The sequence below is a fragment of the Clavelina lepadiformis genome, chromosome 1 (genome assembly GCF_947623445.1).
Source record: "Clavelina lepadiformis chromosome 1, kaClaLepa1.1, whole genome shotgun sequence".
NCBI lineage: Eukaryota > Metazoa > Chordata > Ascidiacea > Aplousobranchia > Clavelinidae > Clavelina > Clavelina lepadiformis.
The window spans coordinates 12,394,386-12,411,000 of NC_135240.1; the positions used below are offsets into that span (position 1 = coordinate 12,394,386).

At 34.2% G+C, this 16,615-nt stretch overlaps 2 protein-coding genes and 1 long non-coding RNA gene across 4 annotated transcripts; 2 read left to right on the forward strand and 1 right to left on the reverse strand.

Annotated features, from left to right (window-relative positions):
* Positions 1-229: 229 nt before the first annotated feature.
* Positions 230-2,562, forward strand: LOC143461170 (uncharacterized). The gene is made up of 3 exons (XR_013118011.1): positions 230-1,341; positions 1,444-1,512; positions 2,369-2,562. It is a non-coding gene; the product is annotated as an uncharacterized LOC143461170 (long non-coding RNA).
* Positions 2,563-2,581: 19 nt separating this feature from the next.
* LOC143461164 (1-acyl-sn-glycerol-3-phosphate acyltransferase epsilon-like) lies at positions 2,582-7,449 on the reverse strand. Its single transcript, XM_076958977.1, has 7 exons — positions 7,235-7,449; positions 5,422-5,531; positions 4,608-4,719; positions 4,174-4,335; positions 3,915-4,035; positions 3,723-3,837; positions 2,582-3,468 (listed from the first exon to the last, which is right to left on the reverse strand). The coding sequence occupies exons 1-7, from the start codon at positions 7,339-7,341 to the stop codon at positions 3,032-3,034; spliced, it is 1,164 nt and encodes a 387-aa protein (XP_076815092.1). The 5' UTR covers positions 7,342-7,449; the 3' UTR covers positions 2,582-3,031.
* A 286-nt stretch (positions 7,450-7,735) lies between these two features.
* On the forward strand, positions 7,736-16,609 carry LOC143450845 (uncharacterized). 2 transcript variants are annotated; one of them, XM_076951581.1, is made up of 10 exons: positions 7,736-10,298; positions 10,529-10,733; positions 10,859-11,109; positions 12,402-12,510; positions 12,607-12,833; positions 12,912-13,049; positions 13,134-13,304; positions 13,487-13,629; positions 13,746-13,848; positions 14,143-14,226. In XM_076951581.1, exons 1-9 carry the CDS (start codon positions 10,281-10,283, stop codon positions 13,783-13,785), a joined length of 1,302 nt encoding a protein of 433 aa, XP_076807696.1. In that variant the 5' UTR covers positions 7,736-10,280; the 3' UTR covers positions 13,786-13,848; positions 14,143-14,226. The 2 variants fall into 2 exon arrangements, with proteins under 2 accessions (XP_076807696.1, XP_076807704.1); XM_076951589.1 differs by lacking the exons at positions 7,736-10,298; positions 10,529-10,733; positions 10,859-11,109; ... (3 more) ...; positions 13,134-13,304; positions 13,487-13,629 and adding exons at positions 14,436-14,616; positions 14,770-14,862; positions 14,980-15,106; ... (1 more) ...; positions 15,686-15,873; positions 15,963-16,609 and having other exon boundaries at positions 13,637-13,848.
* Positions 16,610-16,615: the final 6 nt, after the last annotated feature.

The window sequence follows — 16,615 nt, forward strand, 5'->3', positions numbered from 1 at the left end:
AATTACTGGGTTGATTACATGTAATGTTTTGTTCCGCTCAGCCAAAATTAGCCAAAATCACAGTTATGGGTTGTCGTGAGCATATATCATATCTCAAAAACGTGACGTGTTAGAAAAAATCTAAGACCAGATTTGGATTCAGCATTGCAAAATTAGTCTAGGTAAACTTGAAATGAGCGAGGAATAAAAAATAAGTTGTAAATTGTTGTCCAGTGTAATATATTCAACCTATGTTTGACCGGTCAATATAGGGTCGGTCCATAACTACAATTTGTCTTATTTTCAGGTTTACTAGTAAAACAGTTCTATATATTATACTGTAATATAATCTAATGCTGTTCTGGTGCATTTTCTTGGATGAAAATATTTAATTTAGTTGTTTGCTATCTAGGCTACATGAATATTGATAAGGATTGATTTCTATTTTGACATATTTCGCCATTTGTATTTTCTTGTTTGGAATTTTCCGGTTTGACACATCCCACTAGCCTATAAATTTTTGCCCTTTGTTAGTTTCTGGTTTAAGTATTTATAGTTTACTAAATTCTTGTGTGATGTTGCGTTAATGTAATAGGCCTATCTATAATGTATTTTTTCCAAATTTTTCAATATCATATTTGGAAAATTTAGTTGGCTTAAATCTGTGCCGTTATCTATAGGCGTTATTCTTTTCCATCTTTACGGCCTAAATTATTACAAGCACCTTAAATAGTATTGTAGTTACACCAACCCTTTTGATTGTTATCGATAACAGAGCCCTTTTGCTTTCATTAGAGCCATTTTTGTCATGGTTGCGGCTTCTTTTAATACATTTTCGATATTTATAATTAAGTCTCTCGCAACTTTGAATAGATACCCCAATCCCCAATGTTGTCCGGGTTGTGACATATTGTTGGAACAAAATTACAGTAGCCTTTATGTATCGTTATTCACTACTTTCCAATCAGTCATTCATCATCATCATCATCACCATCAAGTGCGATGGGGACGAAAACATCAAGCCAGCTGTTATTAGCACGCGCTAATGAACGGGGAAAAGTCACGACAAAGGTTTTAAACGTGCTCGAAAGTAATTACGTTAACAATTGCAGGTAACAACAACTACGGCCTCTAAGCGCAGTGTTTGACATGGGCCTTAAATACACGGTACAAATACACGGCCTTAAATACACGGACACGGTTTTATGGTCTTCTAGCCAAATTCAATCTCACGAACTGTGACAACTGCAGCCCTATACTGACACGATCAAGTTAAATGAACTCCGAGAGAAGACGTTCTTTCTTGCGGCTTTTACTGTATACAAGCCATCAAGTGGTTGTGATGAGCGCCACAAAAAGCAGGTACAAACATTTCATCAATTAAAGCTGAAAATTTTCCGAAATCTTTAGGTCTTTATTAAAGCAGAAAAGAAATAAAACGTTTTCATATTTATTCAATCCAAGACACCCAACTTCCGTGGATTGATTAATCCTTGAGATTAAAGTGTGAGATACTGAAAGAAGACACTGAAGGTATTAAAGGGATGAATTGCATAATAATAGACGTAATGATATCTATAAAGTTTTGAAATTTTTGAAAAAACGCCATTTTCAATAGCTGGGTTCATAGTTTGAGCTGTTTAATAGATAATGCGTCACTAATTTGCAGAGGATTTTACATTTTTAAAAGATGTTGAGGGTCTTATTAGTTTTTTTTGAAGCACTCTCATTAAATGTGTTATGTCACCTCATTTTCGGTTAGCCAGTGAAAACAGAGCTTTTATTTACTATATCTGAATATACTAAAATTAAAACACTTTTATGTCATTGCAAAATTTTTTGAGTAACTTTCAAAGAAACGCGTTCAACAGCATATAGCAGAGCTACTCAACTGGCGGACCGCAGTCCGAATGCGGACCTTTTCAGTGTTGAATCAGGACTTTATTCGTCTCAGTATTTACGCAAATGAAATCGTTCATCAATAGTTTTGTTATTCCTGCTTATTCAATTAATCAGCGAGTATGTAAGTGGTAAATTAATACCCGTCCAGAGAATTATTATATTAAACTTATATACCGTATTTTAATACATTTGTATGACTAAGTTATTTCATGAGAGTAATAACGGACCTAAGCAAAGACCTAAGACCTAAGAACTTTTGTAACTGGACCTTTGCTAAGAATAGTTGAGTAGCCCTGCCATATAGAAACACTTCGTCAGAAAAGCAATTGTCAATTGTTTGTCAGGCACGCTTGGTAAACCTTAGCTTTCCACAACCAGCGTTCCTGATGGTAAACTTTATTGTTATTATTAGCTGAGTTTCAGACATTGTTTTACCAAAAATGTATATTCACACGAATGAAAGTGAACTCCGAAATGTTTTTTTCAGCTAACCGTCGGCATGAAGTTCATTAGACCTTCATTTATCTTTGCTGCATGTAACCAATAGAAAGCTGACTTTCGGCAGTGTAATGTTGTGAAATACATATCCAATATCATTTCATATCTGTAATGTAACTGTTGGATAAATGCCATAATTGCCGAATGAAGACATACCAGAACACAATTATTATGGTTTACATTTCTGGTTTACGTGTCTGGTACAACTTAGCTGTGCAAAAAGACTTTATTGTATTATCATTTTTAACGGTTACGAGCATTTGTATAAGAATATAAGCACATTATAGTGCAACAACTAGACAATAACTAACATACAATACCTTTAAATGTCAAAACTGGTTAGTACAGTATTTCAAAATAAGGACGGCATAACTTTAGAGACAATAAAGTCGTTCAAACGAAAGAACTAATTTCATAAAGTAACTTTTTTTAACGTATCATATAGCATGAATTTATAAATATGTTTGATGTGGTTGCAATAAGGTCCACGAATGCATTACAATTAGTGTATTACCGGAATAGAAAACAACCCTTCAAAATATCAAAGTACGTATGCAAACTACATCTTAAGTTTAAGACATGTTACACTTTTTTAAAATAGCCGCTACTTTTGTAGCACTTGGTGTGTATTCTGAAGTCAATAAATACTGTTCTAAAAAAAAGCTTTTGCATACGTAACAGTGGCGATTGATCCTCCTAGTAACGCGCCCACGTAAATTTTTCTCCCCATGGAATGGCACCAAAGAGCAGCGGTGGCAGTGATATAAAAGAAAGCTGATGGCAGGGTGTGCGTGATAGACAAGGTGGAAAGTGTGCCGTCACGAAGATCTTCACCATCGTCAATCTGACGCCGATATTTTGTTACAACACCGGCAATGCAATCTTCTTCTTCTTTCAGTTCTTCAATAGAAAAATGGCGGCATAGCAAGGAATTCTTTCGTTCGAAACGTGAATGGAGCCATGACATCGTTGTTTTTTGCGACGAACAAGGGATTTTATCCATTACAATTCGATCAAAACGGATATAAATTTGTGGTGAACTACTGACCAAAAATCTCCACATATTAGGTGCGGAAGGCCTCACACTGGCTGCAAATGTAATGTTAAACAAATTAATGCAGTACAAACAAATAAGATATTTATGGAAATAATTCACACACTTGTGCTACATCGTTACCCAACAGAAAACAAAAATCCTGTGTACATTAAGTTCACATCTATATGCCTCACCCACTTGTAGAAACATTTACGTAACGAGGAACTAAGTATTAAAATAGAAGGTAACGAAGTCCATATCAGGCAATATTTTCAGCCTAAAGTTGTATTTCAGAAGTACAAGCTACCTGTTTTAGGTCTATCCTTTTCGTCATAAATAATGGTTGCATCATAAACAGCATCCACGTATTTTCTCATGGAGGTTATTGCGCAATGAAATGCTTTAATGCGTGGCGTAAGAACCTGTATTAAAAAGTGTAGGAGCAGCAACCGTTAACAAACAAACGTAGTTTGCATGTTGAATTTTTGATTAATTCAACCTGATTAAGTGGTCGCAAATCATTTTCAATCGCATATGCTTGACTTTTTTGCAGCAGTTTTTCCCTCTTTTCGGAAAACCGGGTTCCTTCCGGAAAAATCACAAAATACATGTCCACTTCGCTGTAAGTTGAAATTTAAGTGTTATATTACCAGACCCCCGTCGACAATGTTTTAAATGTTTCTAAGTTAACTACTGGGATAATGCATGAACCCATTTTTTCATTTTAACTATTTCTTTGGCATGCATCACAGTAATACCTTTGAATAAGACCATTCAAAACCTTTTTCATATTTCTTTCATTGTACAGCCCATCTCTTCTCACAAAGACTCCTCCATGAACACCAAAAACGTATCCATATAGCGGCATGTATTTGATACTGTCTTTAAACACATATCGCAAATTTCCAACCATGTTTTGCCTAAATAGTAACAAATGCCAACCAATAGTATATTACGACCACTATCTTTCATTACTTCGTGCTAATTTTTGAAATTTATTTTAATTACATATATATATTTTGAACTAAGTGAATAAATTGGTTTTAATTTTTGCAAATTTGTTATTTCGTCAATCAGGCTGCAGTCCTGCAATTTGAACGATTTGAAATTGCACAAATCTGCAAATGACATTCATGACATGACATATTCACACCAATAAATATGATATGATGTCATTTTAGCACTAAGTTACCTTATTGAGAGTACATCAGTGACAATCCAGTCCATAGTGCACTGATGATTGCAAATTAAAATCACATTTTCTTTCTCTTTGGGAATATCTCCAGATATAAAAATTTCAGCGCCTAAATTTTCATTACAAGTTAAAATGCATATAGAATCCCATGCTATGTTACTGATTTATATTTTCTTTAACTACTGAGCAAGCTGTGCAACTAAGTTTCATCATCATCAGGGCAATTAGGTAATTGCTGATCAAAATAGGAATCTGGCCTGCATTCATAGGGAAAGGTATTGAAATGTTCATGCTCAGAATGAAAAAAGCAAGATATTTAAAACCAGCAGATTTAAACCAGAGGTAGACTTCAAAAAAGTTGGATTTAATCAAATGCAATTTTAATCCAAATCTTATCTATCAAATCCAAAAAGTTAATATAAGTATATGCAGCTAACAGTAACCAAGAGAATGGCCGATCAAATGATATACGACAACTGATAAGCATAAAAATACCAATATGTTATTGGTTTTGAAGTGTCAGAAAACGCTAAGATGATCATTACAATTACTACGAACTGGTCTTAGTGCAATTTTCTAAAAATACACACTTTTTATGATTACGAAGTATTGTTCCGATTTTTTGTTCACCAGAACCACTTATTAAGAGCAAGTGTCATTTTTACCTTGTTTAAGAGCATTACAATAGTAGCAAACAGTGTATTCATTTTCATTACCACATGCCCAGCAACCAAGTTGCATCATCCAACTAAATCCCCAGCTAAATACCAAACAAGTAACCAGTTGAGGCATTCATATGTACAATACTAACCTGTGGTGTGTTCGAAGAAGAATATAATTACTTTTTGATATGAACCCCAAAGAAAATCATCGCCTTTATAAAAATATTTCCATGGAAGAGGAAGGGATATAAGTCTCCAACTGAAGAAAACAATTATTTATGAAAACAACTGGTGATGTTGAAGTACAGTGATAAAAAAACAAGAGATTACATGGTTAACTAACTTCACCAGATCATAGAGCTAACAAACATGGGAATAAGATCACCAGTCACCAACCAAAGTTTCTTATTGTAGAAGAAATGATTTTGCCTAACTGATATTGTTAAGCTAGACTTTGTTAGTACCATGCTGGTCACGATAATATGAGATAATGTCAAGAAAACTTCAGACTTGCACACTGTAATACACTTGCATATGCTCATTTAAACACCTGCACTTGCTATGAAAGTGTGCGCAAAACTAAGTATAAGTTACATGGCCACATTTAGATCATTTGGAGAAAATTTACCTTAAGTGCATGTTGTGGTCTATGTTTTTAAACATAAAATTCAATGCAATATCGCTGACACGTTTTATAAAACATGCTACAAAAAATTACACAGGTCTTTTTCTAGTATATCACAAAATTATTTGTATTTGGCAAACTTAGAAATATTGTATGGTAGTTCCACACAAAGTGCACATCACAATCCATAATGGAATCAAAGAACTTTGTCTGCCACCAAGCTTACTGCCAACTTTATGCCAGCAGGAACCATATACAATGCGCTTGACTATCACTCATAAGCAAAAGCCTCAACAACAATAAAAGGTTTGGTAGGAGCTGGTTGCGTAAAGCAAGAGATGGAGATGTTATGAGGGTAAAATGGGAAAATAGTAGTAGCAATGGACATTTAAAGTTATCACTTGTTGTATTTAAAGAAAAATTGGTGAAGCGCATAGCTTAAGAAGACAGTAAGCTGTTACTAGATCTCAATTTTCACCAGGCGACTTTATGCACTGTACATCATACAACAACAACCAGTTCGAGCAGAAAAAGTGCAGTTTAAGAAGCTTTTGAACAGGATAAAACTAGAATCACAATGATTTTGTTGTACTCTTACGTAGGGATTTAAAAACGCTGTTTAGACCAACCAAAAGGCAGAATGGTTGATGTTGTTTTCTAGCCTGTGAATTACAATAGCAGTTCATGCTTGAATGTCCTAGGTCGTGTGCAGAATTAGGCTAAAAATCGCGATGAAAGTAGCTAAAATTGGGTTTGTTACGCCAAAAATTCTGGTGTCCATTTTGAGTCCCTGTTAAAAAAGTTCGAATCATGTTTTTTTGATGGTATTTTATGGAATATTAGTCCAGAGCATACTACTGTAAATTGACATGTAAAATTTCAGGAGGATTTTTTAACCTAATGGAGGATTTTTCAAGTAATCAGTTTTTTAGTAAACTTGTTGCATAATTCAACAAACAAGACTTTTATGGCAGTTTTTGGTATTGGCCAACTCCTTAATGAGATACTCAGTTCAAGGGTGCATTCCGTGTGATGCATTCGCTGAAGATGAGTTGTATATACATAACGAGTACGCCAAAGACTTGCTATGCCATTTTCAGTCTCTAAAAAAAGGAGACACTGTGTTCTTTGTCATCTAAACAAAAAGAAAACAGAACAAGAAGGTGAATTTGCAGTTGCCATGGTTTCAATACGGTTGCACCTCCGACTACAAAGTACGGCAGTTTTCGACTGGAATTCGTGTGTTCAAAGACGCGAGAATGCACACCGGGTCTATATAGAAGCAAGCGGTCCAATCAGCTCAGGGCCTTAAACTGACTTGAATCTAGGCTACTTACGTGGTATGTATCAGAAGATAAGTTGGCGAAACTGCTACCATTATAGTCGTCCCTATTGCTCCACGAATGATCCTGTGCAACTCTTTAACAATATTGAAGATGGCCATGGTCCAGACACTTTCCGTCGTAGTCTTAATACAACACCTGTTTAATTATACATTCGCAAGAAGCGTCTATAGGCCAACCTGTAATTTGTCTACATATATAAACATGCTGTTTTAATAACGTTTAAGGGGCTCCCCCAAGTAAAACCAATCTTGTCATCTTTAATAAACATTAATATGTAATATTCTTTCCTACGAACTCAATTGAGAAAACAGTATAAAACAGAACACACTTAATGCGTAATATTAACTTAATTTGTTTTTTGATGTTGTTTAAGTTTTAAAAAGTTCCTAATTCCAAAACGGTGATTCCCATTAAGACAGAATGTAATGTAATTTCACCCCATTCGTCAAGGATTAGCCCATAGGAAAGGGAAAAAAGATTGCATGGATTACCCATTCGTATGGGCTAAAAAGAATATTTCCATCTCTTAAAATAATTGTTGTAAGGCTAATCGTGTTCGAATGAGGTAATCCATTTGGGCACGTCACATTGCTGGTAGCTGTGTAGAAAACAGACAGCATACGTGAATTTACAGTGACTTCATTGCATCTACAGTGTAATAAATAGTGTCATCCCGCATATAAGCTAGGTTGCTTGGCCTACATAGACCTAAAACAATTGGCGGTAGTTGAAATACAGGACCCTGTATTGGCCTATAGCCTACATAATGTCCTTTGTAATGAAATGACTTATGCCTACAGATTATATAGGTATATAGTCTAGGCCTATAGTACAGGCTACCAGTATTCCAGTACTGCACCGACACACTAAAATGTTTGCAAGAAGGCCTATATGCCCTATAACTAACTTTGAAACACACTTCAGTAGAATATTAAATATTGCATCTATCATGATGATTGTCAGCTAGTAGTGGTAAGCATCCCGGACTGCTGAGTAATTGAGTTTGGAGCTTTTTTCCCCATCATTAAGTATGAACATTCACCGAAAGCTGCCAAGCCCAATATGCGACATTAACGTTTATGAAAAACAATATTGGGTGCTTCCTTGCCTAACTTTGCAATTTGGGTGACATCTATCTCACCGACTGCCAGTTATACCCATTGTGGAATGCGTGGCAACTACACAATCAAGGTTTTTAAAGACTATGCTTGCTGCACCCGAATATTTCACATGTAGACACTACCTCTTGCAAACACAGGCCACAGTTTCTAGATTTTGCCAACCAAATTGCAAAGTGTACCCCACCCCACCCCTACTCATCCTCCACCTAGTCATTCTAGTTTCAGCCATCTTGCACTTCTAAGATCTCGTTGAAAGGTGCAATGATTTCAGTGTGGTCAGATTCTAAATTCAGAAAAAAACTACAACTGTACATGCCTAGTCGGTTACAGCTTACGCTATTTGTATTTTGCTAGTCTACTTGGGTCTTGAAATAGACACTTATTTCACTAGGTGCCAGTAGCCGAAGTAAGAAAATACAAATATGAAAAATGGCAGTTTGGCTAGTCTGTCACGTGGAAGGTTTGCTTCTCAGTATTTACGGTTCACAGTTGGGTAGTTGTGAATATAACATTGATTGCATGCATTGTAATTTTTCAACTTAACGGTTACAGCGTTAGACAGAATAATCAACTTTTTCGTTACAGAATCACAACCTTTATCTTTGCGCAGCGTGACTAGAGTTTAGTAACTGAACTTGTTTTTGTCTAAGTTTCAACTTTTTTATTTGAATTTTTTATATTGTATTTCTCGAATTTGAAACTGTATAGTGAATTTGAAATAGCTAACTACGAGCGGTAGCAAGCTGAGCCAGGTGCTTTAACTGCTACATCTTTGAGCTGGCATTTTGTGCAGGAGCTAATTTATAAGTACTAACTGTTTGAAAATCAAGGTCTTCCACACATCACACAGACTTTTGTTACCGGCACAGGATTTCAAGGGCTAGATTAAACATCATGGGTCAGCAGGTTGAGCTCCTGTGAGTCTTGCATAGTTCATTCTCCAGGCCCTGTGTACCCAATTGTAATGAAATGAACCTTGTAAATATTTGCTGGTTACCGTAGTAGAAAGTGTGGTGTAAGACTTAACTTACCTTAAATTGCTTAAATTTAATTTAAAATGTTAGAATTCCATGTTACTTACTTCATAAGCAGATAGAATTTTACTCAATTTTTACTATATATTGTTGGTCTACATGAGCAGATCTTAACCAATGGGCTATTACTAACCTATGCAATCCTTTTATGAACAAAAATTATTTGCACGAAAACGTTTTCTTGTTTATGAGTATATATTGTAGGCTACTGCCACTGGCTAAACAGACCCAAATAGATGTGGATGACTCACATCTCACTGATTAGAACTTTCAAGTATTAAATATATTGCTGAGATATGTATACCTTGTGTTTGTGGCATATATCATATCAAATTGTCTGGGCAAGCAAGTCGCTGCAATGGTATGCAGGTATCATAAACAATAGACTACACTATGGTATGTACCTCCATGTTAATGCCTTGTTTATTCGTATCACCGGTAAGTTTGGTAATTTATACATACAGTACTTGAAAAACTCGCTAATATAGTTACATTAAATAATAATTATAATCTGCAACACTGTATTGTAAATTATGAATCATGACATAGGATCATAATTTTTTCTTAACTGAGACAGCTATTGAGACCAGGTATTCTCAACTTTTGTGCAATCATATGCAGTATATTTTATATATACATTTGAATGTATTCTTTTTAGCTTTATTTTCAGATATAGGCTTCCCAGCTGATTTAAATTACACTACAAAATCTAACTGAGTTAGTAGTGATCTAACTTTGAAATGAATATTGCACACTCTTACATAACCCCTCCCTCTTTGTAGGATTGAATTTATTGTTGTAATTGTTAGACAAAAATATCTATAGCACAAGAATTTGCCTGTATGTTTACTGCAAATGGAAACTTGACCTACGTGTCAAGAAATGGGAAAAATAAAAGGAGTAAGTACATTTACTATATTTTACTATGTTTTTTACGTTTTTTATCTAACGTCTGTTTAAATGGGATAGCTAATAAGATAGTAATTAGTTTCTTTTCATACCAATTTCAAGCGTTAATACCAAGAATTTGTTAATCTAAATCAGGGTAGTCCTGTTATTTTTTCTACATGGGGCAGCAATAATAGTGGTTAGAGTAATCAATATATTGATATATCTTTTCCATTGCATAGGGAATTACAAAAGCTAAGTTTCGATATTGGGTAAAAGAACCCAAAAAAAGAAAACGACCCGTTTACCTCTTTGGCAAAACATTTGGTCCAGCGTTGAAACCCAATGCAAACAGTCACATAGTTACAAGAGGTTCTGTGGAAGGTGATCTAACTGCTACAAATCCTGAAATACCAAGCACTAGTAATGTTAACAGTTCTTGTGGAGGTGAATGAAAGAAATAATATAAGGAGATTTACAATATATTTCACATTTTTATGCTACATTTTTTCTGAAAATAATCACTTAACAGTCATATTGAATACTGCATTTTAATTTTCATGTTATCACAGAGTTGGAAGAAAATTTAAATTACAAAATCAGAAGAGAGAAGCTGTCTTCAGATTGGCGATTAGTTGAAGAAAAGTTGTTTAAGTTGTCCATAACCCTCTATTCTCCTGAGCGACGTACTTGCTGTGTATGCTTTGAAGAAGTTGCCAACATAATTCGTTGTGGAGATTGTGGGCCAAATGTATATTACTGTCGTCAGTGCTGGGATAACTGTCATTCTTTTGTTTGGTATCATTTGCCAGACATATGGATGGTAATTAATAATTATATACAAATATCTTTATTTTTGTAAAGGTTATTCACAAAAAGACCACTCATTTATCTGGATATAAAAGGCCATTAATGTTTGTAAACATTTTAGTGCTGTAGGCAGTCTTAAGAAATGTTTATTAATTTGTCTGTTGATAATCAACAATAATTATTTCAAATGTATATATATAATAAGTTAAATACATTCGTCTACATAAAATAATTTATCATACCTTTAATTAATTACCACAAGAAAAAGTTGTCACTGGCAGAATATTAGAGGAAAAGAAACAGTAGCTTACATTTCTTTAAACTGGTCTAGACAACAATGTCATAGTTGCTTTTTGTGCAGTAGAATGTAAAAACTGTTTGGGTTAATACTGTAAACCAAGTATCTTTGCAATTATTCCTACATTTTTACCGGAATGTATCGAATAATGTTGAACTTAGATCTCTGTTTACAATATTGTTAAAAACATTTTCACAGCTGAGAAATGCAAAATGTGTCAAAAATGTATCTGAAGTATAAAAAGTAAAAGACAATACTGGTGCCATATGTATGACACATTTTATTTCATGGCCTTCAAAAGATTCCCCTCCAACACATTTTTCAAAGCCCTTCCATTATACCACTACTACTTACTAATAAAACTTTTTTAAATGCTCAAACATCTCCAGGTCTCTGCCAAATCAGTAATAGCAAGACTGGCAGCTGGAGAATGATGTTTGTGCTTGTTCTTTTTTTAGCTGTAAGTTGTTTCAAATCGCTCAATGTCATCAATTATATCAATGATAGGCAGTTATTCAGACAAATCTGGAACAAAAAATTCTGTGCAACAAAGTGAAGCATCCAGGCATGATGAAATTATAGAATTAAAGTGGTGAAGGAGATTTTAAGTTAAGCATATATTTAGGGAAAACGTTTTGCAGTTCTTCGTTAAAGTTTAGCTGCTTCTGCTCACAATGTATCACAGAAGACAGTTGGAGTAAGATAAGGTTGTAAATGATTGCTTTTTGAGACAGCCTAAATATTTCAGTGTAGAAGCCATGTTACACGAAATCAAAAAAATGTGTTGTTGTGGTATTTGACCACATAGGAAAACAAAATTAAGCGGTAAGCTTCTACCCATGTTAAAATCGTTGATTAAAACAGACTTAGTTTTTTTACAGAACTATTCCTGTATTTCTTGTGTATGTACCAATATCACTTAGTTAAAATATCCAAACATGCTCTTGCAATTTTAGTCAACATATTACTTGTAACACATTGTTAATGGTATTATTTACACTTTACAGGGTAACATGTTTTGCAAAATGGTCACTCCGATACGACTTTTGAAGAGATTTGATGGTCATGAATGTCAGTCAAGTTACACTCGACACATTACAGTGGTTGATTACAAAGGTATAATTTTTTTTATTCCTTTGCATTTATTATAAATCATCTCTGCCATTCTTTCATCCATTGTTTTCTTGTTCATTGGCAAAGTTTGCATTTTAGGTTTTGAAAATGTGGTTTCTGTACAATTTTGCTATTGTGAGAGTGAGCCTGAAACTCTGTTAAGATTAAATCTGTGGACCTGTTCGCCCAAAAAGCCTAAACTAGCAGTATCCATTGACCTATTGGAATACTTTCGAGCCTTGTGTCTCGAAAAACATCTTTCCACTGAAGGATTTTGCCATGCTCTTGAAAATAGATTTTTGCGAGTACCTGGATATACAGCAGGGGTTAGCACTTTTTAGTGTTTTGTATTTCTAAGAAAATCCGAAACAACCTGTGGATGTTTCTTGTTTTTTTTGTTTTAGGTAAAGTCTTTGTCAAGAGTTTTGCTACAAGAAGTGGTTGAGGCATATAGACACCATGTCTATAAGCTGCAACATCTGCATGGTTTGGTCTCTTCTGATGATATAGATACGGGTACCCTGTGTCCAGCATGTGAAGGGGTAAAGCTAAGAAGTGTGATTGAAAGTTCCCAGGCCTCTGTGATCGAGTGTAAATGCTTGGCTTTAACTGCGTTTTGTTGGTAGAATCCTGAAGGTATGCGGACATATTGCTTAGATGCAAATTTTGGTTTGGTGAGAAGAATTTTGTCCGGGAGTAGAAGCTGTGATCCTCACCACAAACAATCTTTTTTTTTAAACCAAAACGAAGTCGACAGCTTTGTAGACACCTATGATGAAAACAAATATGGCTCGGCTGTAAGTTATTTCTTAACAGTATGTACCAAAATGCATTAAAAATATTAAATCAAGTACATAACTTCAACAATTGATTTCCAATCATATTGTTATGGTCCTATTATACATTTCAAGGAATTTCATGCATATTTATAAGAATAAATGCTGCATACTTATGCATTAATTAGAATCATTATTTTTAGTCCAAAAATTGCAATGACTTTCAAGCAGGCAACATCATTAGATCGAAATCTAAAAGCAGTAAACTGGCTATCAAAGGTGTATTTGGTGTTTGTTGTAAACATGAGTTTCCGACAATGTTTTTTGACTTAAAACATGGTGAAAGGTAAAGTGTACATTCTTGCTTTAGTTGTTTTGTGGAAGGTGTATTACTACGGTATATATGTAGAATTTGTGTATTAGTATTTGTAAACAATGTTTTTAAAACTGATTCTGTTGCAGGCTAGCATATGCAGTTTTAGCTATTGAAAAACTTCTGTAAAGAAACGAAAATAAAATAAGAGTTTTCTATGACATAGCTTGCAAACTGAAAGTTCATCTTCAGGTATACCTTTAAGAATTTACACATGATATTGTGTTAGTATGGCAACATTGATATACGTTTAAATTATAGGTATACAACCCATTTTTCGAAACATATTTTATTTGTAAGCAATCTACTCCTGGGTCATTGATTGCATGTCATTAGTGTTCTTAATGTTAGTGCATACTGCAGACGATGCTGTATGTGCAAGTTAGTTAATCATTTTTGCTTACATAAAATACTGCATTTATGTTTAAATAATAATTAAGATTTTGTGATTTTCTTTCTGGATTCCAATATGATTTCATTATTTAGGTCCGAAAAAACTTTGCAATTCTTAATAAAATAACATTTGCAGTACCTGTTTTTCATTCATATGGCCATATTTTCTCTTGTCAGGTAAACATGATATTTTATACCTATATATTGTACAACTGTTAGGTCAAAGTCTTTTAGTTTTATTACACTGAGCACAAGAAATTCACCGAAAATATTAAGGTCTAATTTTGAAAAACTTGTTGTCTGTATGACAAAATCTTTATATAATGATGTATTCAAGTGTAATGAGATAATTATCTCTCAGTTTTTTTGTTCTGTTTAAAATTTAGAAACAATTCAACCCAAGGTTCCTGGACGGGTTTGGACTTACGGATGGTGAAACTGTGGAGCGATTATGGGCATACCTTCGTGGATTTAACAAAATCTCAAAAGAGATGAAACCGGAACATCGTACTGATTTGCTTACCGATGGCTTGATTCTTTATGGGCGCAAGATCAAAAAAAAATTGGGTAAGCCTTGTTTGTGATTTGGTCCAGATTGACTTAAGATATCTTCACGCAATTAAGTAAACTTGCATGATTTAGGTTTTCTTTTTCTTCAGCTTTCAAACATGCACTAAATAACTAAAATAAATATGACAAGCTTTAAGCTCTGTTTCAAAGGTTATGCATTGATGAACAAGCTGAAGAGAGCTAGCTGCAAAATGGAATTGGCCAAGAGTGAATTAGAAGCTATGGCAGCTTCTTACCCTGGTGGTATGTATGATTATGTGTCTTTGTATATTTGTATTTGTATCATCTATTTGAATTATTATATTCCATGTTATTTATTTTCAGAAATGAGAGTATAACATTATACAATAAACCTTACAGGAACATTAACACAACATCAATTAAAAGCAATAGCTCTGCAACCAGAGCCGTATTCTTCTGCAGAAATGGCATCTTTTTCTTGGGTAGAAGAATACTCACTTAAACTTCAAGAATACTACTGGTTGAAGTGAGTTGACTAAATGTTTTCTGAATGATACATTTTTCAATACAATTTTGTGGTGTATAAAATTCATGCTAGTTACTGTTTGTGGGTTGTATTGCAAAAGTGAAAATTGCGAAACTGTTGAACATACAAATTTAAGTACTGAATCCTTTAGGAATAGAATTTTGTATAATTGTATAGGAAACTATATAATTTTGTTAATTTGTAGAGAAGAAGTTGAAGATTTGACCAAGGAAATAACGTCTGAAATACTTTCTGGAAAAGTTGACCAAATTGCTAAGTAAGCTGAAGGACATATCAATGTTAAATTGAGTTACTACAATAATTCCCCAGACATAAACGAATATTGTTACTTCCCACTGCTGCAACATCAGAAACCATTAGAAAAGCTTATAAAACAGTAACAACAGTGTATCCACCAAATTTACTGTGATAAAGTTAAAACCCACACAATGATGGTGAAAATGCAGTATATGGGAGTTCAATTGCCAAGAGTATTGTTTGCCAGGACATGATATATGCTTTCTTCATCGATGTATTGCATGTTCTTCTATTTTACATATTGTATGCGTTGTTTTGTAGACTTGACAGTCATCTTTCCAAAGTTGAAGTAGAAAACGGTATATTGATTCGTTGGGATGTAAAAGATGATATGATGCTTAAATATTTGTCAAGTGCTGTGAAGAAAAAAAGAGCAGAAATTTTGGAGAACATTTATAAATTAAATATCGAAAGAAAATTTTTATCTACTTTGATTCAAAAATACCCAGGTAATTTGTGCATGCACTATGCATGGGGTTACATTATCGATAAAGCTACTGTTCTGTTATTTTCAAGTTTGTACATGATGATTTTTCAGCTGGTCAAACAATTGTTCAACGACTAGTGCGAAGCATCAGGAAGGTTAACAACAACATTCGTCATCAGATTACTATGTATAATAAATACCAGAATGTTCCACAAAATGAAATGAAAAGCATAACTTTTGAAATGGTTGTCGGGTCTGGGCCAGTTAAAAACGTACCTGGTTTTATTGAAAAAAAAATCAAGGAACAACATTGCATTCGGGAAAGGTGCAAAGAAGAAATGTGTCATTTAAAAGAAGATATGACAAGTGTGATGAACTTCTATCAAAAGCAAATAAACATAGTGTCTAATCTTGTAGAAGGCTGTGAGGTTGTGGAACCATATGTGGTTACCCATCAGTTGCAAGCAGAGATCGAACTTCTTTCTTTTATAAATGACATTAAGGGCACAGTACCTTTTCAAGCAAATACACCTCTGCTCAATGAGAAGCTAGGCACTTCCGATATGGCAAAATTGGACCCAATGGAGAAAGAAGATGATGAAAGTGAATCACCAATAAATTTATCTGAGCTTCAACACATTTTAACTGAATTTGGCTCGGAAAGCGAAGGTTCAGATAACGAAGATGAAGCTTAAACTAATTAGTTTTAACCCGTGTCCTTGAGTCAGTTATGCCACAAAATTACGTTTAACTGCATTTGTTTC

Coding starts and splice junctions, on each gene's coding strand:
- LOC143450845 (XM_076951581.1), top strand. Junction 12,511..12,606: donor TACAGTGGTTGATTACAAAG/GTATAATTTTTT, acceptor TTTGCATTTTAG/GTTTTGAAAATGTGGTTTCT. Junction 13,305..13,486: donor AAAACAAATATGGCTCGGCT/GTAAGTTATTTC, acceptor CATTATTTTTAG/TCCAAAAATTGCAATGACTT.
- LOC143461164 (XM_076958977.1), bottom strand. CDS start 7,341: ATGGCCATCTTCAATATTGTTAAAGAGTTGCACAGGATCATTCGTGGA. Junction 5,532..7,234: donor TATCTTCTGATACATACCAC/GTAAGTAGCCTA, acceptor TGTTTTCTTCAG/TTGGAGACTTATATCCCTTC. Junction 3,838..3,914: donor ATTTGCGACCACTTAATCAG/GTTGAATTAATC, acceptor TTTTTAATACAG/GTTCTTACGCCACGCATTAA.